At 42.0% G+C, this 25,521-nt stretch overlaps 1 protein-coding gene across 1 annotated transcript; it reads right to left on the minus strand.

Moving 5' to 3' along the window:
* Positions 1 to 423: 423 nt before the first annotated feature.
* Positions 424 to 7,449, minus strand: LOC311505754 (tumor necrosis factor alpha-induced protein 2-like). The gene is made up of 11 exons (XM_084569496.1): positions 7,243 to 7,449; positions 5,280 to 5,940; positions 4,482 to 4,593; positions 4,176 to 4,298; positions 3,955 to 4,007; positions 3,763 to 3,855; positions 3,554 to 3,680; positions 2,076 to 2,195; positions 1,837 to 1,992; positions 869 to 990; positions 424 to 751 (listed from the first exon to the last, which is right to left on the minus strand). The coding sequence occupies exons 1-11, from the start codon at positions 7,436 to 7,438 to the stop codon at positions 550 to 552; spliced, it is 1,965 nt and encodes a 654-aa protein (XP_084425622.1). The 5' UTR covers positions 7,439 to 7,449; the 3' UTR covers positions 424 to 549.
* Positions 7,450 to 25,521: the final 18,072 nt, after the last annotated feature.

Consider the following 25,521-nt stretch of genomic DNA (forward strand, 5'->3'; position numbering starts at 1 on the left):
CAGCACTGACTATCACGCCACTGTGCTGCCAAAATAACCACAGATATTCAAAACTATCTGACAATAACAAGAAAACACGTGAACTTAAAATGAGGAAACAGTTGACTCTAGCACTGATGGTATGTCTGGATGGTTGAAAAGTGTGGAAACTGCAAACTGCACTGCACTGCTTAGACTGAGGGATATATTACTTAAAATAAGCAAATTGATCTGCCAGTAGAAAAAGCCAAGATTCTTTTAAAGCAAAACTAAAAACCAATAAGAAAATCTCAATAACAATTTAATTTATTATAATTATTAATTATGAAGATAAATTAGGAACAAAATGCTTATAGGGAATGAAATACAAAAAAAAGTCAACCAAAATAGTAAATAGACTTATCTTGGTAGACAAATAAAGACAAATATAGTAATATAGCCAAATTGGTTTTGTAACGTTGCTGCTCATAGTATGATCCTAGCATCAGCCCTGTTCATGTACAACTAATAGTCCTAATTAAAGGTCTACAGAGTTTTAGCTGTTTCAAATTAAAAGCATTTAACTGCCTTTTATTGTGAAGCTCCCTTACAACCACATACTGGTAATGTCCTGAATGTCTGTGTCTTGAGAGTAATTTTGGAGAAAAATTCCTGGGCATCAGCGTCAACATTGATTTCTTTCAAAGTGTCCAATAGAGTTTCTTTGATGTTGTTCCTGTCGTTTTGGGAGAGGTTCGTCTTCATTTTGAGCAAAGCTGAGACGTGTGCCTCACTGTAGGGGGGAAAGAAGGCATGAAGAGATTGTTATGTGACGGTTTACACTCGAGAGCACGCTTCACTGCTGTCTGTGTTAAAGTTAAACCTTAAATGCAGAGGTGTAGGTGGTCACCTGAGGTCAGGATGAGCAACTCCCAGTGCGACTACTTGCATCTGTATGGTGGGGATGTCCTGGAGCTTCAGCACTTCTGCAATCTTGGTCAGGATTTCCTTTAACCAGTCGTCCTGTGATCCCTGTCAAGGCCGAGCAGTTGCATCAGTTCAGTCTGAAGGTTGACTAAAACTGGAGCTTCTGTTATTGGGTGAAGTTTCAGTTTTTTGCATGTGACACACGCTCACTTGCCAGTTCATTAGGTACACTGGTGGAAACGTTATAATATAAAACAGCACTGCATATAATCTTAACTTTATGAAGGTTCTGGTGTTCAACGTTAGTTTCAAATAACTGGGAGAGCTGCAATTCAACAATGTTTTAATTTTAAGAGCCTGTAGTTTGCACCGACACGTGTTCCTATTATTTTGACAACCTCATACTCGTCGAAACACTAATTCATTCCAGTTTACCTGCACAACAAACTACATCCAATGATCAAACAGTTGAATTTCCACCTTTCTAACCCTGTTTCAACATAAACTGAACATTGTACGAGTCATGAAGATAAGATTTGGTCCAGGACTAGTGTACCTAATGAAATGGCAAGTGACTAGAGAATAATGTAACTTGGGTTTAAATACTGTCACGATCTCTTTATCAAAGGACAAGACAACAACCTCAATTCTCAAACATGTGTAAATGTTCAGCTATTTTTCTACCACACCAGCTCCAAGATTGTTTTTGCTTTGTTTAAAAATTATTTTTTTTCGACTAAACTCTCATCAGTACTCTGAGCTGGTGGCACAGCCTGCTTTTCTTATCATCATCAGGAGACTTGAGAAGCTTGAGATGGTAAAATCAAAACTACCATGCTCCTGCAGCAACATTAATATAAAGGTAAACGTGCACATTAACCAGATTTCTGCCTGAATTCAGTCTGAATCTGATCAGTTTGTTGTTCAGTCAGTGTGTGGTGACGCTCTCACCAACTTCTGGAACAGGTTGTGTAAACTCTCAGCGTTGTCTGTCACGGTGGTGTAGGCCTTCTGCTGCCGATCCTTGTCCTTCAGTTTGACGTCTCCTCTCAGCAGCCTCCTGACGTATTCCTCTGTCACTTCCTGGTGAAGCTGGCCAATCAGCTCCTGAAATGGTTCCCAACATCCAATCAGCAATCAGGGCACATTTTAGTATATTTAGTTTTAACTTTAGACTGTTTAGACTTTACCTGATAACAGGACTGTTTGGGACCCTGAAGCTCCTGCAGTTCTTTTTCGATGCCGTCCAGCAGCTTCTCAAACTCCTCGTTGTTCAGCCAGTCCTTCGTTGCCAGCTTCTGGTAATGTGGCTATGAGAGGTACAAACGTAAGACTTTATGTTTTTATCTTTAGCTTTTACCACAAACACATCATCTATTATTTTTTCAAACAGGAGGAAGCTGTTGATCTGCTGGGGACTATTTTCACATTTGGTGCTCTGTTTGTGGATGATGGGACGTGTCAGATCTAAAATGGTTTTAATTTAAGGACATTTTTTAATAGATATTGGAGAACAACTGAAGACGGCTGTATGAGGCAAGAATGAGCTTGCTAATATTCTCTTTTCTCCTTATCTTCTTGTGTTATTGAAATAAACATTTATTGTAACTTTTGAATTTTAAGTTTACATAGTTGTCTAATGGTCATTTATTAGTTAGTTTATTACTGGGGTACTGTAGCTTTAAGGCCACGTCTACACGTACGAAAACGATCTTTTCCCTATCCGTTTTCCCTGGCATCGTTTAAAGAATATCCGCGTCCACACAGATCCGTTTCAATAGACTGAAAATGCTACTTCATATTCCAGGCATATAGGTGGTGCTGTTTCAGAAATTCACCAAAAACGGAGAGGAAGAGGTGGGGCATGCGCATAAAGCTTGAGCGCTGTTTACAAATCGGCTTTAGAAGAAACCAAACTCAAGGAGAAATGATATTTTGCCCTAGTAACCCTAATAGGCTCAATATCTTCTCCAGCAGGAAAACGAGCATGTAGTCCGCCATTGTTGTTGATGTTGTTATGAGACGTCTCGCTGGAGGTGGAAGGCTGCTCGAGGGGTGTGGCGATGACATCATCGTTTTCTCCGTTTTCGCCGTCCACACTAAAACGCAAGAGGTGCGTTTGGGAATTTTTCCACCCTGGGACCCGGTTTCAGAAAAGTGCATTTTAGGGCTATGCGTTTACAGGATTCGTGTGGACGATCGGCCAAAACAATGCAAAACATCTGCATTTAGACCAAAACGCGTTTCCGTGTGGACAGGCCCTAAGAGGCAGCAGCCTCGCACTTTGGTTCAAGTGGTGTCGTTTACCTGCGTGGTAGAACCCCAGACTAGCAGTGGAGACACACGTTTTTTTTTACCGTGTCCTGTTCTGTATTTTTGATTAAGAGAAAGCTAATTTTGTGGATAATTCAGGGACACTTGTGGAATAAAAGTTTTTATTTTTTGTCACATCATCTGGAAGTCGAGTGGATTATTAAGGACAACAGCACCAGGATGCGTGTAAACGAGAAATACCTGCTAGTCAACATTTGCGGATACAAAGGCAGTTGGTTGAGTGGCTTTGTTTGTTCATGTATCATGACCTGGATGACTGAGAATCTCCACAGACACGTGGCTCAGATGAATTCATATATATTGAGACCTGTTGACAACAAGAAAGAAAACTTACCTTGAGGTTCTTGTGCACAGGACTCAATAAATACTTGTGTGCAGATTGTTTCATGTCAGTCATGAGAGACAAACAGCTTCTCTGCACGTCGTCCTTGAACAGATGTCTCTTATTGACGAGGACGTCCCTGCAGACAGACAGAGCACACATGAGCTCACTGTCCTCTGACTGTTTTCATTCGTCGCCTGATCATTGGATCACAAACGTACCTAAAGTCTTCAATGCAGCCGAGGTTTGCTTTAATGAACGCTGCGCTGTTGGGGTTATTCTGCTTGATGATGTCTTCGTGAAAGACTTTGTACCTGCACGAGATGAAGGACGCTTCTGTTAGTATAAAACAGAAAAAAAGGTGTCTCTCAAAACAAAATGACACCTTAGGAAATCGCATGATGTCTCGTTACCTCTGCATTGAGTCTGATAGTGGACATGTTCCATTTTTGGTCTCTACCAACATCTGAGGAAAACATTTATCTCATTTGGTTAATACTTCAACAGTTTTCTAAACGTCTGTCTACACTTTTTGGAAACTGCTACAAGCTACAAGCTGTTTTTTATAAATCTTTGTAAAGCTGATGCTGAGCCCATCATCATGCTTTGGCGTCATGTCGTATCGATGCTCTACCTGGATGATGTCGTAGGCCACATGACTGACGTAGTAGCCGTCCTTTCTTGTCGGCTCCTCTCCTGTTTTCCACTTTTCCACTGCGTCATCCAGGACTCGTTTGATGTAAGTCTTCAGCTCAGCCTGAACACACAACAACAACATGTCACATTTAACATACAGTCAGTTCATGCCTATTTGTTATTTGAGGCTGCTGCAGACTGATTTTCCAACCGTGCAGCTGCTGTAAAACCTCCAAAAACTACATGTGATAATAAGAATAAACTAAAAATGCAGCTAACGTCTAATTAAACCCTCAGGTGTTACCTCTTGTTTCTCCAGATGCTGTTGCTCGCAACGTGTCAGTAAGTCTTGAGGCAGCAGCTTTCCCAGCGCTCCTGCATCGATCTCTCTGGCCAGCTCTGGGTTTTGGAAGATTCTGCCACACAGAGGAAATATCTTTCATCTTGCAAAGATGCATTCATTCTCAGCTTAACCTTTACCTCACTCTGCCAGCCAATGTATGTTTCTATAGGAGTTTCAAAACAAGGGCAGGATGCAGCCTGTTGAACACCAGGGTGTGACCGTGTTGCAATAACTCAAAGCTCAATGTCAAACCCTAACGTTGAGCTGTAAATACATCCAGTTGCCTCTCCTGGAAGAATTGCTAGTGTGTGCTAACCCTAACCCATGTAGAGAAATAAGAGATAAGATGATTATAGGCGTTTTCCGTTGTCCTGATATTCTTGATGGTGGTGAAGAACAGTTACACCGAGTGATTTATTATCATTTATTTTGGAGAAAAACTTCTGGAGACCAAAAACAAGTTCGATCATGGACTAAAGTTATTATCAAGACGACCTTTTGTCCCGTTGTTGGAGCTATTGGGAGGACAACATGGCCGCCAGAATCACTTCCATGTTACCAACAGCAGCAGAAACACTGTCCCTAAAATCACCATGTTATTTGAATGGATAAGTTTGTATGATATAAACAATATAAAATTATAGACTAATAACTGATTGACTAATAAACTTCCTGACAGACACACATCTCCATGTTTAGGCTGCAAAGACAAACAACAGAAATATAAAATATGAAACAAAGACTGGATTAATGACTTACCCTGGATACTCATTAACCCACTGCAGGAGGAAAGCACGATCCTTGGCATCCAGATTTAATTTTGCAATCTTTCTGAGTCTGGTGCTGAAGATTTGGTGGTAAAGTTTAGCGTAAAAGTTACAGATGTCCCTGTCAGGTGGGTAGCAGCTCTTCACCACCTTCACCACCAGCAGCAGGTCCTCCTTCAGCTGCCTGCCCATGTTCTGGATGGACGACTGCTTCTCTAGGTTAGCAGGGGGTGTCATACGCCCTTCAACCAAGGCGCTCAGCATGGAGTCGTGGGTCTTCTTCCAGTTGCAGGGCCTCCATGGTGGCGCCATCCCACTTCTGCTTTTCCACATCTGGTCCTGCTCCTCCTCCTGGGTGATGGCCTTCACTGCGGACGTTAGAGCCGCCACATGAGCAGACACCGCCGTGTTGTTGTCATCGTTGACCTCCTCTCCACTGAGAGACAGACTCTGCATCACGGTCTCCATTACAAGCTTTTCAAGGGCCCTGTGGTATGCAGCGAGCTTTTGTTCTTCTTCTTTGGGACGAATAAGATCCTCTGCCTCTGTTATATTCCCAAACAGATGTTTCTCCTTGTCTATCAACAGCTGGCTGGCCTCACAGAAGCGTTGTTCCTCGAGGTGCTGCTCAAATGTGGGGATCACTGAGGAGGCTAAATAAAGGTTTACAATGAACTGTTGGACATTGGAATAAAATGATGCATTCAAACTTCATAAAAGAAATATTTCTTATATTTAACACTGCAGATCACGTCTATTTTAGATAATTTAATGGATTTTCTCTACATTAATCTCGCAATAGTTCTTCCTGAAATCATATTTTACATGATTTTATATCTCTGTTCCTGAAGCATTAATGGTAGCAATCAGCAACTGGACTGGAGCCTTCTTGTCATCCACTGAAGGGTGTCCATCGGTCACAGAAGGACTTTTTCCATCTTTAGGACCTCTGGGACTTGTCAAAGTCTTCTGGACTCTCCTGATTGATCTTCTTGCCTTGGCTCCCCAGTTCTGCTCTGTGAGAAGGGAATGGAAACTTGAGAGCTCCTTGGAAGTCTTGTACTTTGGACTAAACTACGCTGCAGTTCCATTTATGTCCACTAGATGCTGTATTTCAGAGTCGAACCTGTCAAGTTCAAACCGCGTACACAAGGCCGAAGTTTCACATAAACAATCCATGGTGTTCAGTTGGTAACTTCGGTCGTGAGAGGTAATGGTTGTTGGAGTCTAGCTAGCTAACGACCAGGTAAATTTACATACGAAATTCAAGCGCACAAAGAAACCACCAGAAAAAATCTACACAACTAAATCAGAATTTATCAACTCACCATCCATCTCCATTATTTTTAAAAATGTCAGCCAACGCGTCACGAGTCACAATCTCACAGTTTTCCAAAGATTTCCACTTGCGAAATAGAACAAGAGGGCGCTGTTCGTACAAAGTTTAACTCATGAACACGATAAACATGACTCCATTTGAAGGCAACAACGATTCAGCTGTCAGTTCAGAATATCCGTACTGAGTGGTTAATGTGTTTTCCTGGATCTAATACCCTTTTTATGCAGCAATCTAATGAATCTCATGGGCATTTTTGGATATTACAACTGTCTAAATACAACTGTTTTTGTAATTACTGTTACAGAATTAAGTTATGAGACGTTATTGTGGTTTTGAGCTGACATTCAACCAAAGTAGAGTAGCTGAATGTAGAAGACACACGGGACAACAACGCTTGCACACACACAATAAACCCCACAGATAAAACAAGTTCATACAAGTTGAGGACGTTTAATATGAAGTGAATGAAGCAAAGTTTCATTTGATAAGATTTCTTATCTCATCAAATGGAACTTGTGTTAGGACTTCTCTGCTGCTCAGTGGGTTCAAAGTTAAAGTTCCCACTGTATCCACGTACTGTTGGCTGAATCATCAGAACAGAAACACCAACTCTCACCTTGTGTCTCCGCTACTTCCAATGGTGGAGATGAGGCCATAGACTCTGGCATACTGAATGCGGGCCTCGACTTCAGCTTCCCAAGGCCCATGCTTTTCCTGAGTGCATTCAACATTCCCAGAGTGGTACCGTTGGGTGACTCGTTGCTCTTGGGGGACGCCTGCTCCTTCTTGGTGTCATCCTTGGACTTGCTCATGGTTTCTGACATCTCATCACACTCTGAGGAAAGAACTGAAATTAAATAAAAATGTCTGTCAAGCAGCTGTTGCTTGACAAACAGCAAGACAGTCAACATGTCCCACAACAAGGAGAGAAAAGGAAAAGGAAACTCTTGAATCTGAAGCTACAGCGTGTAAAAGACGAGAGGCAATTTGTCCACTAAGAAATCTTCCTTCTCACGTTTCATGATCCATTTCATCTGTTTTTAAGTAAAAAAATGTCGACACAGCGTTGACAAGAGGAGGTCATGAAAATCAGCTATAATGAAAATAAAGTTTTTTTAACACAACCTTACAGAGACTTGTTTTAACCATTAGAGTGAGGAACATCTTGTAGCTCTTCTTAGTTCTGTAATAGGTCAATTAATCAATTAGCAAACTATTTTACATTTCTTTTTAACCATAATGTCTCATAAGCTTTTTGTATTTAGCTTGAAGACTTGATGCTTTGACATAATCTAACAATAAACTGAATATCTTCTGAGTTTTACACATCCGTCGGACAAAACAAGATACAAAAAGTTGTCATTTTTAATTGTTTATGATTTTATTTTACATAGTAATAGTAATAAAAATAAGAATAATTTAATGAATTTCCATATAATTAACTATCTTTAGGCAATATAATATGATTTGGGTTTTCTACATTCAACATAATTTCTGAGAAAATATTGACATGTATATAATACATGCAAAGATTAGATTATATTAGATTAGACTGGAGTCCTTAGTTCAGCACACTGACTCTTACCTTGAGTGAGAAGGATTAACTGTGTCTGACAAATAAACGTTGAGTAATCCACTTTAAAGGCCGTCTTTGTTTAAACAGACTTGACACCAGCAACCAGAACTTGTCACCTAAAGCAAAGTTTCTACATGTAAAGGCAAATATTTATGAGAGAAAAAGAAGAAGAAAAAGAAGAAGAAGAAGTGTTGCCTTACCTGTGAATGAAAGCCCAGGTGAAAGCCACCGCAGCCACTCCACTTTTTGTTGCAGAGCTACTTTCACTTTCTTTAATAATGAAAAAGATAGCAGGAGGAATCTGTTGCGTAAAAGCAACGTGAAAGTCTGGGCAGACAGGTTTTTTTATTTTTTCCACATAACGCAAACATCAATAAGAGTCATTGTTAATTATCGACTCTGGTTGATGTTTGCGTTGTGCACCGGAGGAGGAATGTTGAAACAATGATAGTGAGCTGTAAGGGCAAAGTATGATTAAACTGTGCATTTACTTGCTTCCCTTTATGCTACTCTCTATGACAAATCTGCTTCTTTTCAGAGGAAGAAATTACATTTTTATCGCAGCACATTAGTTCACAGATGTACTTAAATATGATTTTATATACATCTTTTGTGGTTTCTTGCAGTCGACGGGAAAATTAAGTCTGTTTGTGGCTGAGTTTTTTTACTGAACCTTTTATTTAACCAGGAAGATCTCATTAAGAACCTCTCATTCAAGGGAGTCCTGGCCTAGATAGGCAGCAGCAAATACAAGTCACGGTTACATTTAAGACAAATAAAATAAAAGTCATTCTGCAACATATTCCATGCAGAACCTACTGAGTGGATCAGAGGAGTCCTTTTACCCAATTCAGTACAGACATGTGGAACAGAAAGCAACAAATGATCTGGTGAATGGAGAGAGTAAGGATCAGATCTTCTCTAGTAAATAATAAAGTTGATTCGGGGGGAAATGAGCCAATCTTACATATCTGTGATGCCCAAAAGTGCACTTGTAGGTTTACAAGGTAATTTCAAGGACAAATTAAATCTAATCTAATCTAATCTAATTGGAGAAATCACGACACATGTTTGTGGAAGTGTTTGATGGCACGGACAACGGAGCTTTCTCTAAGAGTTTGGAATCTACAAATAATCGACAATCAGACAGATTGAGAAGAAATGGAGGAGATTTAAGGAGACCGTTCCCCTCCACAGGAGTGGTCAATCAACAAAGAATTCAGAGGCCAGGTCAACACCTTGTGCTGTTTGAGTTGTTCCTAAAGTGTTTTTGTGTGTGTGTCTGTGTCAGACTGCCTCCTGCTGGGGATGGCTGCTGCCATCAAGGAGTGTCATTGCTATGGGGTGGGGGTGCCTGGTCTGGTCTAGGTGGGTGCTACATGTCTAAGTAACATCTACACCAATGAATGCCAGGTCCAGAAGTTTTCCAACAGAACATTGAATTGTCAATGTTATTTTCTCCTGTCAGTGGTTTTAATGTTGTGGCTGGTGCAATGCATGACTTTGACCATGTGGTGGCAGCAGAGAGCTCTTCATCTCTAATGTTTCTCTCACCATAAAGTTAAAGGTAATGCTCAGCAATGTGTTATCAACGCAGCACAGAAGATCATCCATCACTCCATGACATTGCAGACACACGCTTCCTCTCAAGAGCAAAAAAATATTGTGAAGGACTCCAACCCCACCCTCTTCGGTTTGACCTACTGCCCTCGGGGATTCCACACATTCCCATTCCCTGCCAATCTTATCGTCTCCTGTTATACAATGACAGTAAAGGCTTTTCATTTTACACCACTACTGCTTTGCATAATGGGACAATGCATGCACAACTGAAACAGAAACTGATCTCTGGAAGGATCGAAACGGTTCCCAAAAAAGCTGCCATGGGCTGACTCACCAGCCGTTTTCATTGCTGCAATTAATCTATTTATTACAAATGCAATAGTAGCTTTGACATGAACTTCTCGTGCATTGTTTACATTTATTCAACTCAGTTCAATCTAAGAAATGGTGTAATGTCTTTTAGGCATTCTTTGTGTGCCTTATAGACAAGCGGGTGTTTCATTTGACCTTTCTTCAGGATGAAGAATCATTGACCACGTGGTTGTAGTCATTCTTCCTATATCCTCATGTGAAGACATGTGTTTGCATACTAGTATGCATACATACTATATATATTTCAAGTCATATTTCAGTTGTCAGTTTTTTTAATGTACTGTTCATGAGCTCTGAGCCTAAACACATATGGAGCATTAAAAGCTTCGTCTGGCTTCAGTCCTGCCTGTGAGATGCCGTCTCTTCCTCTGCAGGACTGACTGAGCTCCCTTGAGTCACTGCAGCGCACACATGTCTCTTCTTCTTTACAGTAAGTCATGTGACTTCCTGAGAATACCCACAATGCACCGCTATGATTAAATCACCCAGACAGGACCGCAGCTGGGTCACCCTGCCTCTAGAATAGAACCACAAGTGGATGTGTGCCATGAACTGGATGCTTTCTGTTTGAGTAAAGCAGTATGTAGTGGTAGTAGTGTTCATGTAGTGGAAAAACAAAAAGAATGAACAAAATAGTACTTCTGTTCAAATTAAAAGCCCAGCAAAGCTTAAATATAAGAAAGATAAAAGAAATATGGCTTGGTGAAAATATATTTACATAAATATATAATATAATGTATTTACATTTTTAGGCCTACATCTAAAATGTATGTTTACTTTTACTTAAATGGGCGTAGCATTGTTTTTCTTAATTCATGTAGCTTTGAATTTGGTATGTTTTTTAGACTTTTTGAAAAAGAAATATGATTTAAAGTCAAAGTTTATTCATGTTAAGTTAAAAAACAAAGATGCAATACTTAATAAGAATAAACAAACATTTCTTCACGGTAAAAGCCCAGCAAAAATATATTTTATTGTCTTACTTCATTGTCATTGTAACAAGGGAATTAAGTGCAAAAGTCAAACATTATAAAAAGGTAATATGGTGCACATACAAGAAGGAAAAAAGAAATACAGCTTGGTTATAAATCCAAAAACATATGTTTAGTTTGATTAAAATGATATGAGAGTTTTATTCGGTGACATGCAGGTCAACATGAAGAACAGCACAAGGTGTTGACCTGGCCTCCACATTCACTAGATCCCAAACTGATAAAGTATCTGTGGGATGATCCACAGAGTACCCTAACCCTAACCCTAACCCTCCCATCAAAGGCCCCCCATTAACTCAAGAAGGAGATAGGCAGCTATGACGCCGATAGGAGAGTTTTATTCGGTGACATGCAGGTCAACACCAACACAGACTGTCTGTCCATGCTGCCTTTCTCCTGCTTCAGCTTGCTGATGCCTCACAACTAAGGAAACACCGCAGGTGAAATGCAAGTTCAGCACATGGACAGGAAAAGCTGACGGTGCAGTTTTTCTCAGGGGGTTTGATCTGAACCGTCACTTTTATTTCACAGGAACATGTACGCATTTATTATTCCTTCTGCAAAACTTTCTTCCACCTTCAAAATCAAACACCAAGCGTGAACCGATCCACAGCCGGGAATTGGACTTTGAGGATCTCGTCTTTAGTCTCACTAAATATTTGTTGCTCTACATAATTTAAAATCTTTGAGAGTGAGCAGGTTTTAATCTGAACCTGCAGCTGCAGATCAAATAAAGCTTGCAGATGGTCGAGATGACGACCAGAACAGATCAGCAATGTGCCAACGCCATCGACTGTACATAAATGAGAGATGCCACGTGTGACAAATCTATTCAGTGTGACACATGGAGTGTGTTTGTGTTCACGGGTTTTCTGAGGAATTAAGAGCATGTGAAAAATGATAAATGTGAAGCGGATTTGATGAGTGAAATTACGGTTTTGTCGTGTCAGAGTTTAAGGTGGCACACCGAACTCACCAGATTGTGTAAATATATGTGAAATGTAAATTTGTAAAATGTGAGCACCTCTTGTTTAGTAGCTGCAGGAAACTCTGCATGAAATGTGATTTTTATTTGCAGGTAATGTGTGTGAGGAGAGTTCTGTGAAAACGTGTTTTTTGTTGTTAATAAAATCCCGTAAATCTGTCTGTCTCTAGTACATCACTAATAATCCAAAAAAAAAGGTGTCATGTGAACACCTCACGGGGCCACGGGAAGGCAGTTGAATGAGGCTCGTTTGAGCACTGCTAGCATCCCATGGAGAGGTTTGTGAGAGGGTTTACCAGCTGAACATGAGCCTTTATCAACTCAAAACACAACTTCCAAAGCAAAGAGGTAACAGCACAGGAGAAAATATAAGGCTGCATTCAGACTGCAGACGGATCTGATTCAAATCTGATTCCTTCTCATATCCGATTTTTAGGGCTGACTGTTCACACTGCCTTCAGCAAGTGTCCAAATCGGATATGGTTCTGTTCAGACTGGGCCACATTCTTCACCGGTCTGATAGGTTGCTGTAGCAACGAGCGGAAGCGTCATTCAGCACATGTATTTGTCAGACGTCATATAATTGCGACAGCGACAAGCAAAACAACAACAAACAACACGATGGATGTACGTCACGTCAGTGTAAAGATTTATAAGGCATGCAGTTTCTTCCTCTGTCCAAGGCGAATTGTTTTCAAAGTCCTCCTCCATTGTGATAGCTGTAATATCACTGTCCGTGGCCGTAACGTGGCTCCTCCACAACGGAAATAGGCACGCGGTCTGGCGCATTGGTTCTGGCCTGGCGTCGCGTAAGTGACGTCACGGACAGTCAAAACCCATCTGAGTGTTGGGAGCTGTTCAGACTGAGACGCATCTGTCCATATCCGATACGAATGCGATATGAAACTACCTCTGGATGTGGTTTGCAACCGTTTGGCAAAAATCGGATTTCATGTGATCTGTCACTGTTCAGACTTCAAAATCGAGATCCGATTCAAATCTGAATGGGCTAAAAATCGGATTTTGGCTGGCAGTCTGAACGCAGCCTAAGAGACACCTTGACAAAGGACAAAGAGGAAGGCAGGACTATGCAAGCACACGGAGAGAGGGGCTAACGAGACACAGGTGAGACTAACGGGGGCAGAGCACACAAGCAGAAACCAATCAAACAAAGTAAGACAAGAAACAGATTACAAAATAAGAAACGTCTGCAACACAGGTGCAGGTTGGAACGCAATGGCTGAAAACCTGTTGTAGGTATGACAGGGAAAAGCAGGATCTGAAGTTTAGTTTAATAAGTTTCACTGTGAAGGAAACAAAAAGATCAGCAGAGAGAAGCAGGGTGATACAAATGTTTTGTTTTGTAGCCTGAGTCTACTGAAGTCTGTCTTCTTGTCTAGTTCTGTCTGTGATTGCTTTCCCCGCTCTCATGTGTTTCACCTGTGTCTCATTGTCTTCCTCTCCCTTGTGTATTTAAGCTCCATTGCTCCTGTGCCAAACCGTCTTGTAGGATTTCCTTAAGTGTTCCAGCCAGTTTCTTTGAGTGATTTCTTGTTGTGGCTTTAGCTTATCTATATTACCTGAGTTTTTGCCTGCCAGACCTTTGTACCTTAGCCTGAATCCTGATTTCCTGGTTTTGACCCTGCATCTGATTGAACTACCTCTGAGCCTGCCTGATCCCTGACTCCTCCATTTGTGTCCACCTGATCTGTACGTGATAGGAAAATCCAGGATTATTATTATTATTATATAAACTGAGAACTAATGAGGGAAGAAGACACAGGTGAGACCAGTGAGGTCTGATAAAATCAAAAGGTCCCACTGAGGTCAGCCCAAGCAGGGCAAGAGGCAAATGCTATGAAGAAAGTATTGCCTACCCTAAGTCAACACTGCACACTAACACATTACTATCATTGCACTGCACCTTAAAGGGAGAAAGGGACTTCATGCACCTTAATCAGTAAGGACCACTTCACTCTGTAGTAAAAACCTCCAACACCAGGGGGAGACAGAGGGCTGCCTCAGCCATGTTTGTTGCTCTTCAGTGCAAAATACACTATATTGCTCATCTGCCTCCTCACGCTTATGAACTTAAGGGATATCCCATTCTTAATCCATAGGGTTTAATATGACGTCGGCCCACCCTTTGCAGCTATAACCGCTTCAACTCTTCTGGGAAGAAGAGGTGTTAGACACACAAGGTTTAGGAGTGTGTTTATGGGAATTTCTGACCACTCTTCCAGAAGCACAGACACTGATACTCAGTCTTCACTCTAATTCATCCCAAAGGTATTTTATTGGGTTGAGGTCAGGACTCTGTGCAGGCCAGTCAAGTTCTTCCACACCAAACTCTCTCATCCATGTCTTTATAGACCTTGCTTTGTGCACTGGTGCTCAGTCATGTTGGAACAGGAAGGGGTCATCCCCAAACTGTTCCCACAAAGTTGGGAGCATGGAATTGTCCAAAATCTCTTGCTATGCTAAAGCATTCGGAATTCTTTTCACTGGAATTAAAGGGCCAAGCCCACCTCCTGAAAAACCACCCCACACCATAAATACACCTTATACACTTGTGGCCATGGAAGTGATTGGAACACCTGAATTTAATTATTTGGATGGGTGAGTGAATACTTTTGGCAATATAGTGTATGAACCAGGTAAAATAACCACATTCATTCATTCATTCATTCATCTTCTGTAACCACTTTTCCTGTGAAGGGTCATGGGGGGGTACTGGAGCCAATCTCAGCTGTCATCAGGCAAGAGGCGGGGTAACACCCTGGACATGTCTCCAGTCTATCTCAGGGCTAACACAGAGAGACAGACAACCATTCACACTCACACCTGCGGCCAATTTAGAATCACCAATGAACCTAACCAGCATGTCTTTGGACGGTGGGAGGAAGCTGGAGAACCTGGAGAGAACCCACGCAGACACAGGGAGAACATGCAAACTCCACACAGAAAGGAACCAGTGCCTGAACCCGGAACCTTGTTGCTGTTAAGCATCAGCACTAACCACCACGCCACTGTGCTGCCAAAATTACCACAGATATTCGAAACTATCTGACAATAACAAGAAAACACGTGAACTTAAAACAAGGAAACAGTTGACTCAGGGCAACTAGTTTGTCCAGAAAGCACCGACGGGATGTCTGGATGGTTGAAAAGTGTGGCAGCCTGCACTGCACATCTTAGACTGAGGGATATATTACTTAAAATAAGCAAATTGATCTGCCAGTAGAAAAAGCCAAGATTCTTTTAAAACAAGTTAATACATTTAGCCTCAAAGAACCCTCGGATATCTCTGAGGTTTTTAGGGTAAAAACATTTTTATTGATATGAACAGAGCAGTTTACTCAGTAGCAACAGTTGTGACTTTACATTAAGTACCCTCATTGCTCTGTACTGTATTTCATCTATGGGTTCATTTATCTAGAGTTGCAATAGTTTTAATTTTAAGCATTAGCTTAACTAAAAACCAATAAGAAAATCTCAATAACAATATTAATTTATTGTAAATATTAATTATGAAGATAAATTAGGAACAAAATGCTTAAAGGGAATCAAATACAAAAAAAAAAAAAACACACCTAGTAAATAGTCTTATCTTGGTAGACAAATAAAGACAAATATAGTAATATAGATAAATTGGTTTTGTAACGTTGCTGCTCGTAGTATGATCCTGGCATCAGCCCTGTTCATGTACAACTAATAGTCCTAATTAAAGGTCTAAAGAGTTTTAGCTGTTTCAAATTAAAAACATTTAACTGCCAAAAAAACCCACACACTTTTATTGTGAAGCTGCCTCATAACCACATTCAGATAATATCCTGAATGTCTGGTTTGAGTCGTGTCTAAATACAGGGTTAAAGTGTCTCTTCCTGCTTATGCTGCAAAAGTTTTTAGAGTGCCAGCTCATAAACAGTACCTTCACACAAGCACGCAAACCTTCATGTTTAAAAGCTGACTGAAATGTACAGCAGAGGGGGATGGGACACCACGGCTGCACTGCCTGGGACCCCTACAGGGCGTCCTCCTCCTGAAGCAGTTGCGCCAGACGAGCCTCCGCTGTTCGGGCCTTGTCCTGTCCGGGTCTGCCAGATGCCTCCTTATTTTAAGGATTATGTCACAGACTTATAATTTAGATCAGGGCATAGCCTGTCAGGTGGCAGAATAATCCACAAGGCTATGCAGGTAAACTGGTAGTTTACCCAGTTTATCTAGCCAGGTTGGCCCTGTTCAGGCCCTAATGTTGCTCTTTGCACTACACTGTTCCAAGCCTAATTGCAATTGTTCTGAAGCTTTAAAAAGGGGGGGAAATGTAGCATACTCCGGCAGGTGGTGCGCTAGCTAGTCACGACAGTGTGACATCACAGCTGTCATGTGTTGGCCGTATGTTAACTTGGCATTCTGTGATTAAACAAAGGATGAATGAAACACAGTCGGTGCCAAAAAACAAACACATACATCCATGTTATGTTAACAGACAAATTGAGCAAAGATAAAGGAAGTGGCAGGACCACCTAGTGTCTGTTATTTTTAAGTTCAGTTTTATGTCCTCTTTTCATCACTTCCTGTTTTATTTTGTATTCTCAGTCTACTGAAGCCTGTCTTCTTGTCTAGTTCTGTCTGTGATTGCTTTCCCCGCTCTCATGTGTTTCACCTGTGTCTCATTGTCTTCCTCTCCCTTGTGTATTTAAGCTCCATTGCTCCTGTGCCAAACCGTCTTGTAGGATTTCCTTAAGTGTTCCAGCCAGTTTCTTTGAGTGATTTCTTGTTGTGGCTTTAGCTTATCTGTATTACCTGAGTTTTTGCCTGCCAGACCTTTGTACCTTAGCCTGAATCCTGATTTCCTGGTTTTGACCCTGCATCTGATTGAACTACCTCTGAGCCTGCCTGATCCCTGACTCCTCCATTTGTGTCCACCTGATCTGTACGTGATAGGAAAATCCAGGATTATTATTATTATTATATAAACTGAGAACTAATGAGGGAAGAAGACACAGGTGAGACCAGTGAGGTCTGATAAAATCAAAAGGTCCCACTGAGGTCAGCCCAAGCAGGGCAAGGGGCAAACGCTATGAAGAAAGTATTGCCTACCCTAAGTCAACACTGCACACTAACACATTACTATCATTGCACTGCACCTTAAAGGGAGAAAGGGACTTCATGCACCTTAATCAGTAAGGACCACTTCACTCTGTAGTAAAAACCTCCAACACCAGGGGGGGACAGAGGGCTACCTCGGCCATGTTTGTTGTTCTTCAGCGCAAAATACACTATATTGCTCATCTGCCTCCTCACGCTTATGAACTTAAGGGATATCCCATTCTTAATCCATAGGGTTTGATATGATGTCGGCCCACCCTTTGCAGCTATAACCGCTTCAACTCTTCTGGGAAGAAGAGGTGTTAGACACACAAGGTTTAGGAGTGTGTTTATGGGAATTTCTGACCACTCTTCCAGAAGCACAGACACTGATACTCAGTCTTCACTCTAATTCATCCCAAAGGTATTTTATTGGGTTGAGGTCAGGACTGTGCAGGCCAGTCAAGTTCTTCCACACCAAACTCTCTCATCCATGTCTTTATAGACCTTGCTTTGTGCACTGGTGCTCAGTCATGTTGGAACAGGAAGGGGTCATCCCCAAACTGTTCCCACAAAGTTGGGAGCATGGAATTGTCCAAAATCTCTTGCTATGCTAAAGCATTCGGAATTCTTTTCACTGGAATTAAAGGGCCAAGCCCACCTCCTGAAAAACCACCCCACACCATAAATACACCTTATACACTTGTGGCCATGGAAGTGATTGGAACACCTGAATTTAATTATTTGGATGGGTGAGTGAATACTTCTGGCAATATAGTGTATGAACCAGGTAAAATAACCACATTCATTCATTCATTCATTCATCTTCTGTAACCACTTTTCCTGTGAAGGGTCATGGGGGGGTACTGGAGCCTATCTCAGCTGTCATCGGGCAACAGGCGGGGTACACCCTGGACATGTCTCCAGTCTATCTCAGGGCTAACACAGAGAGACAGACAACCATTCACACTCACACCTACGGCCAATTTAGAATCACCAATGAACCTAACCAGCATGTCTTTGGACGGTGGGAGGAAGCTGGAGAACCTCGAGAGAACCCACGCAGACACAGGGAGAACATGCAAACTCCACACAGAAAGGAACCAGTGCCTGAACCCGGAACCTTGTTGCTGTTAAGCATCAGCACTAACCACCAGGCCACTGTGCTGCCAAAATTACCACAGATATTCGAAACTATCTGACAATAACAAGAAAACACGTGAACTTAAAACAAGGAAACAGTTGACTCAGGGCAACTAGTTTGTCCAGAAAGCACCGACGGGATGTCTGGATGGTTGAAAAGTGTGGCAGCCTGCACTGCACATCTTAGACTGAGGGATATATTACTTAAAATAAGCAAATTGATCTGCCAGTAGAACAAGCCAAGATTCTTTTAAAACAAGTGAATACATTTAGCCTCAAAGAACCCTCGGATATCTCTGAGGTTTTTAGGGTAAAAACATTTTTATTGATATGAACAGAGCAGTTTACTCTGTATTGACGGTTGTGCCTTTACATTAAGTACCCTCATTGCTCTGTACTGTATTTCATCTATGGGTTCATCTATCTAGAGTTGCAGTAGTTTTAAGTTTAAGCATTAGCTTAACTAAAAACCAATAAGAAAATCTCAATAACAATATTAATTTATTATAAATATTAATTATGAAGATAAATTAGGAACAAAATGCTTAAAGGGAGTGAAATACAAAAAAAAAAAAAACACACCTAGTAAATAGTCTTATCTTGGTAGACAAATAAAGACAAATATAGTAATATAGATAAATTGGTTTTGTAACGTTGCTGCTCGTAGTATGATCCTGGCATCAGCCCTGTTCATGTACAACTAATAGTCCTAATTAAAGGTCTACAGAGTTTTAGCTGTTTCAAATTAAAAACATTTAACTGCCAAAAAAACCCACACACTTTTATTGTGAAGCTGCCTCATAACCACATACAGATAATATCCTGAATGTCTGGTTTGAGTCGTGTCTAAATACAGGGTTAAAGTGTCTCTTCCTGCTTATGCTGCAAAAGTTTTTAGAGTGCCAGCTCATAAACAGTACCTTCACACAAGCACGCAAACCTTCATGTGTAAAAGCTGACTGAAATGTACAGCAGAGGGGGATGGGACACCACGGCTGCACTGCCTGGGACCCCTACTGGGCGTCCTCCTCCTGAAGCAGTTGCGCCAGACGAGCCTCCGCTGTTCGGTTGCCCCGTCCTGTCCGGGTCCACAGATGCCTCCTTATCTTAAGGATTATGCCACAGACTTATAATTTAGATCAGGGCATAGCCTGTCAGGTGGCAGAATAATCCACAAGGCTATGCAGGTAAACTGGTAGTCTACCCAGTTTATCTAGCCAGGTTGGCCCTGTTCAGGCCCTAATGTTGCTCTTTGCACTACACTGTTCCAAGCCTAATTGCAATTGTTCTGAAGCTTTTAAAAGGGGGGAAAATGTAGCATACTCCGGCAGGTGGTGCGCTAGCTAGTCACGACAGTGTGACATCACAGCTGTCAAGTGTTGGCCGTATGTTAACTTGGCATTCTGTGATTAAACAAAGGATGAATGAAACACAGTCGGTGCCAAAAAAAAAACACATACATCCAGGTTATGTTAACAGACAAATTGAGCAAAGATAAAGGAAGAGTCAGGACCACCTAGTGTCTGTTATTTTTAAGTTCAGTTTTATGTCCTCTTTTCATCACTTCCTGTTTTTTTTTTGTATTCTCAGTCTACTGAAGCCTGTCTTCCTGTCTAGTTCTGTCTGTGATTGCTTTCCCCGCCCTCATGTGTTTCACCTGTGTCTCATTGTCTTCCTCTCCCTTGTGTATTTAAGCTCCGTTCCTCCTGTGCCAAACCGTCTTGTAGGATTTCCTTAAGTGCTTCAGGCAGTTTCTTTGAGTGATTTCTTGTTGTGGCTTTAGCTTATCTATATTACCTGAGTTTTTGTCTGCTGGGACCTCTGTACTTAGCCTGAATCCTGATTTGCTGGTTTTGACCCTGCATATGATTGAACTACCCTGAGCCTGTCTGATCCCTGACCACCTGATCTGTACGTGATAGGAAAATCCAGGATTATTATTATATACAATGAGAACTAATGAGGGAAGAAGACACAGGTGAGACCAGCTAGGCCTGATAAAATAAAAAGGTTACACTGAGGTCAGCCCAAGCAGGGCAAGGGGCAAACGCTATGAAGAAAGTATTGCCTACCCTAAGTCAACACTGCACACTAACACATTACTATCATTGCACTGCACCTTAAAGGGAGAAAGGGACTTCATGCACCTTAATCAGTAAGGACCACTTCACTCTGTAGTAAAAACCTCCAACACCAGGGGGAGACAGAGGGCTTCCTCGGCCATGTTTGTTGTTCTTCAGTGCAAAATACACTATATTGCTCATCTGCCTCCTCACGCTTATGAACTTAAGGGATATCCCATTCTTAATCCATAGGGTTAAATATGACATCGGTCCACCCTTTGCAGCTATAACAGCTTCAACTCTTCTGGAAGGCTTTCCACAAGGTTTAGGAGTGTGTTTATGGGAATTTCTGACCACTCTTCCAGAAGCACATTTGTGAGGGACTCTGTGCAGGCCTAGTCAAGTTCTTCCTCACCAAACTCGCTCATGGACCTTGCTTTGTGCACTGGTGCGCAGTCATGTTGGAACAGGCCGTCTCCAAAATCTCTTGGTATGCTGAAGCATTCAGAGTTCCTTTCACTGGAACTATAAGGGCCCAAGCCCAGCTCCTGAACAACAACCCCACACCATAACCCCCCCCCCCCCCCCCCCCCCCCTCCACTTCACAAACTTCACACTTAGCACAATGCAGTCAGACAAGTACCGTTCTCCTGGCAAGCTCCAAACCCAGATTCATCCATCAGATTGCCAGATGGAGAAGCGTGATTCATCACTGCAGAGAACGTGTCTCCTCTGCTCTAGAGTCCAGTGGTGGCATGCTTTACATCACTGCATCCAGCGCTTTGCATTGCACTTGATGATATATTAATATATGGCATGCCTGGACTTGTTGCGCAGGTGGCATCCAATCACAGTACCACGCTGGAATTCACTGAGCTCCTGAGAGCGACCCATTCTTTCACAAGTGTTTGTAGAAGCAGTCTGCATGCTTAGGTGCTTGATCTTATACACTTGTGGCCATGGAAGTGATTGGAACAACTGAATTTAATTATTTGGATGGGTGAGTGAATACTTTTGGCAATATAGTGTATGAACCAGGTAAAATAACCACATTCATTCATTCATCTTCTGTAACCACTTTTCCTGTGAAGGGTCATGGGGGGTACTGGAGCCTATCTCAGCTGTCATCAGGCAACAGGCGGGGTAACACCCTGGACAGGTCTCCAGTCTATCACAGGGTTAACACAGAGAGACAGACAACCATTCACACTCACACCTGCGGCCAATTTAGAATCACCAATGAACCTAACCAGCATGTCTTTGGACGGTGGGAGGAAGCTGGAGAACCTGGAGAGAACCCACGCAGACACAGGGAGAACATGCAAACTTCACACAAAGGGACCCAGTTCCTGAACCCGGAACCTTGTTGCTGTTAAGCATCAGCACTAACCACCAGAGGTCCGTTTCACAAAGCAGGTTCAACAAACTCTGAGTCTAACCTTGCACTCTGAGTTGATCTACTCTGAGATAGGAAACTCTGAGTTTTCGGTTCCAGAACAGCTGATTTGAGTTAGTTAGATCAACTCGGAGTAGTTTCACCTGGAGTTAAGCACGAGCACCACAAGTATAAAAAGACAGCATCAATGGAGCCCCGATTCGACGAGTCACCATGGCAACGGGGAAGAGGAGGGCTACGTTTTTCACCCAACTCGAACTGGAAATATTAATGCGCTCATACGGTGAGTTTGAGCACGTTTTTAGACGAAAGTGTAACACCGCTGCAGCAGCAAAAGAGAGGGAGACGGCGTGGGAGAACATTGCTGCTCGGGTCAATGCGTAAGTTTAAATGTAGTCCTTTGCAATCACAATAATATTACAGGGGGAAACTGCTTGAGTGGTAGCCTATTAATTTATTTCATTTAGATGCAATCCCGCGGGGGAGAAGCGCACTTGGCAGCAGCTTAAGATGAAACATAAAAACATTGTTCAAACAGGTAAGACCTCGGCATAATGTCATGGGGGTACCTCATTTTGATCATGTTTTACATTGTAAAGTAAATATTAAGTGGCTGTTTGACTGTACAGTTGTTTTATCCCCAACATAATGCTGTTTTCACACACATAAATGTCTTCTCATCTATATCGTGTTCTTTTAAATAATTAAGCCTATTTAAACTAACACAGACTTCTACTCAGCGAACAGAAAGAAAGCAGATGCCCGTAAAACGGGTGGTGGCCCAGCACCGCCACCTCTAACAGAGGCAGAGGAGCTGGCCCTAAGCCAGAATCTAGGAAGGCCAGTGGCTGAGGGAATCCCTGGAGGGAGCTCATCCTCTGAGCTCACCCCCCAAGACACAAGTGCTTTCATAAAATGTAATATGCCTAGACCTATATATATTTTTTTAAGCCTATTCATAAAAATATTTATTTCCCTTTCATGACTTTTTTTTTACTTTTGTCCCAACAGATTCTGACGGTGCTATCTGCCTGGTGGAGCCCCCTCACGCCACAACAGACCTTGTAACTGTAAGTAGGCAGTACTCCAAAGATTTTGTCAAATGGTAGTTTAAACATACTGAAACGTATCACTCATCTAGGATGAAGAGTACGAGGAAACTTTATCTGCTGCCTTTACAGAGAGGGATCCAGAAAGGCCTATAGAGGTAACATCTTGATATGTTACTGATAGTTCTCTTCCCATTTACATTTCTTAACATTCTGGTGGAATATAGAGTGACATTTAGCCTACACTGAAGTATTAACACATTCTCATCCTTTTTTAACAGTGCATGGCTGGGCAGCAGCAGGAGGGTCCCTCAACTTCCACTGCACAGATTGACACAGTGAGATGGATGTTCAGTAAACACCAGAGATTCATTCTGTGGAATTCATGTGCAACTGTATAATGTCCTCCTTGTATGTATTCCCAGTTAACAGTCAAAGAGATTTACAAAATTCACCTGCTGAAAAATATTAAAAAAACAGACAAAGAAATGCAGTACTTGGACCGCCAGATTAGGAAGGCAGACCTTGAAATTGAAATACTGGAGCACAAGTTAGAGGTAGGTGCATAGTCAAAGGTGAATTATGTTAACTATTGGAACATTAACTAAACTAGCTCTTGTATTTGCAGGAAATAAAGAAGACCAAATGAAATGTGTATTATGTCTTTATTTGACTGCTGTGGTGGTGGTTGTGGTGATGATGGTGACTCAATCACTGAAGTGATAATGGCATATGGTGTCTCTGACTGCTCTGCCGTCCTGCATAGCTGACAGGTGGATGGGGTCATCATCAGGGTCTTCAATTTGTAGGGCAGGGTGTTGCTCTCCTCTAATAGTGGCAATATTATGAAGAACAACACATGCCACAATAATATCACAGGCCCTCTCAGGGGTCACCCTGAGATGACGTAGGCACTGGAAACGGGCTTTCAGCAGGCCTATGGTCATCTCAACCCGGGCTCTCGTCCTGCAGTGAGCCCGGTTGAAGTTCTGTTGGGGGCCTGGTTCAGGGTCAGGGTAAGGGGTCAGCAGCCTAGGTTGGCATGGGTAACCCCTGTCACCCAGCAGATGGCCATCAAACTCTCCTGTAATGTAAAGTGGATACATTAGAGTATATTAAAAGGAGGGAGACAAGTGAATTATACAGTATTGTGCAAATCTTTAGGCTGCTTACCACGTTGCAGTCTGTTGCTCAGGTTAGACTCCCGATAAATCCTCGAGTCATGAACGGACCCAGGCCACTTGGCCTCCACATTGGAAATGATGTGTGCAGCATCACATACGATCTTGACAGTGCAGAGAATGACAGATGTTGAACTATGATGCAGTCTTTAACATTTTGAAACAGTAGTCAATCCACATGTACCTGCACATTTATGCTGTGAATGGACTTCCTATTCACATAATCTGCTTCATTATGTGATGGAGCCGTGATGGGGATGTGTGTGCCATCTATGCAGCCAATCACACTGGGAAATCCTGAAAGAAATTAAAATTAATAATCCCAGTCTGAGGTTGCAGCACAATGTCATTAATAGAATATTATTTAATATTCATTGAATGGATCTCTAAATCATTCACCTGCAATCCTGTGGAACTCCTCCTTGATGGCTCTGACAGGTTTATGTCCAGGGAAAATAATAAAGATCGGTAGTAGCCGTTTCAGGGCGAGGCACACTTTTCTGACTGCTCTGCATACAGTTGCCTTGCTCAAGTGATCTGCATCTCCGACGTTGTATAAAAAACTCCCATTTGCAAAAAAACGCAGCGCAACACACAATATCTGCTGGGATGTGAGAGCATGACTTCGGTTGGTAATGTTGGAAATGTAAGGACGGATTAGGTTGTGTATGTAAATGATGGACTGTGACGTGAAACGGTACCGCTCAAAAAGATAATTGTCTGGAAATGCAAGAACATCTATGCGCGGTCTGATAATCATCTCCCGACGAATATTCAATTCTCTGCGCAGTAATGCTGCACCTTCATCCACGGGATCATTGTCGAATGGACATGCCATGGTAGCCTAGTGCAAACAGTCGCCACCTAATGTAACTTATAATGTAGGCCTACTGACTGACTTTTGCAATGATTTTCTCAAAATACAGACGGCAGAACTATATTACGCCCAAACTTGCCCGCTGACTGAATGAATGAGGAAATCAAATACCGTGTGTGGCTGAAAGAGGGCGGAGACAGAGAGAAACTCGAGGTTTGTTGAGAAAAACCTGGTCCCGACCAGGTTAGGTTCATAGAGTATGGTACCATGGTAACTGACCGAGAGCTTAAGTTAACTCTCTCTGTGAAACAGGCTAGAGTTACCCCTCTTTCTCTGGTTTGAGTTACCTCCCTTTGTGAAACGGAAAACTCAGAGTTTCCCTCATTTCAGGGTTAACAGACTCAGAGTTTTCACTAAACCTGCTTTGTGAAACAGACCCCAGGCCACTGTGCCGCCAAAATAACCACAGATATTCGAAACTATCTGACAACAACAAGAAAACACGTGAACTTAAAACAAGGAAATAGTTGACTCCGTGCAACTAGTTTGTCCAGAAAACACAGACGGGATGTTCTGGATGGTTGAAAAGTGTGGTGGCCTGCACTGCACATCTTAGACTGAGGGATATATTACTTAAAATAAGCAAATGAATCTGCCAGTAGAAAAA

This window comes from Chelon labrosus (assembly GCF_963514085.1).
Source record: "Chelon labrosus genome assembly, chromosome: 20".
In the NCBI taxonomy this organism is placed as follows: domain Eukaryota; kingdom Metazoa; phylum Chordata; class Actinopteri; order Mugiliformes; family Mugilidae; genus Chelon; species Chelon labrosus.

Bases quoted from the DNA above. Each gene is read 5' to 3' on its own strand.
- LOC311505754 (XM_084569496.1), bottom strand. From the start codon at position 7,438: ATGAGCAAGTCCAAGGATGACACCAAGAAGGAGCAGGCGTCCCCCAAG. The intron at 4,008-4,175 runs GTAGAGCATCGA...TGTTTTCCTCAG, and splicing joins TGGCCTACGACATCATCCAG to ATGTTGGTAGAGACCAAAAA. The intron at 2,196-3,553 runs GTAAGTTTTCTT...TACCTCTCATAG, and splicing joins CTGTGCACAAGAACCTCAAG to CCACATTACCAGAAGCTGGC.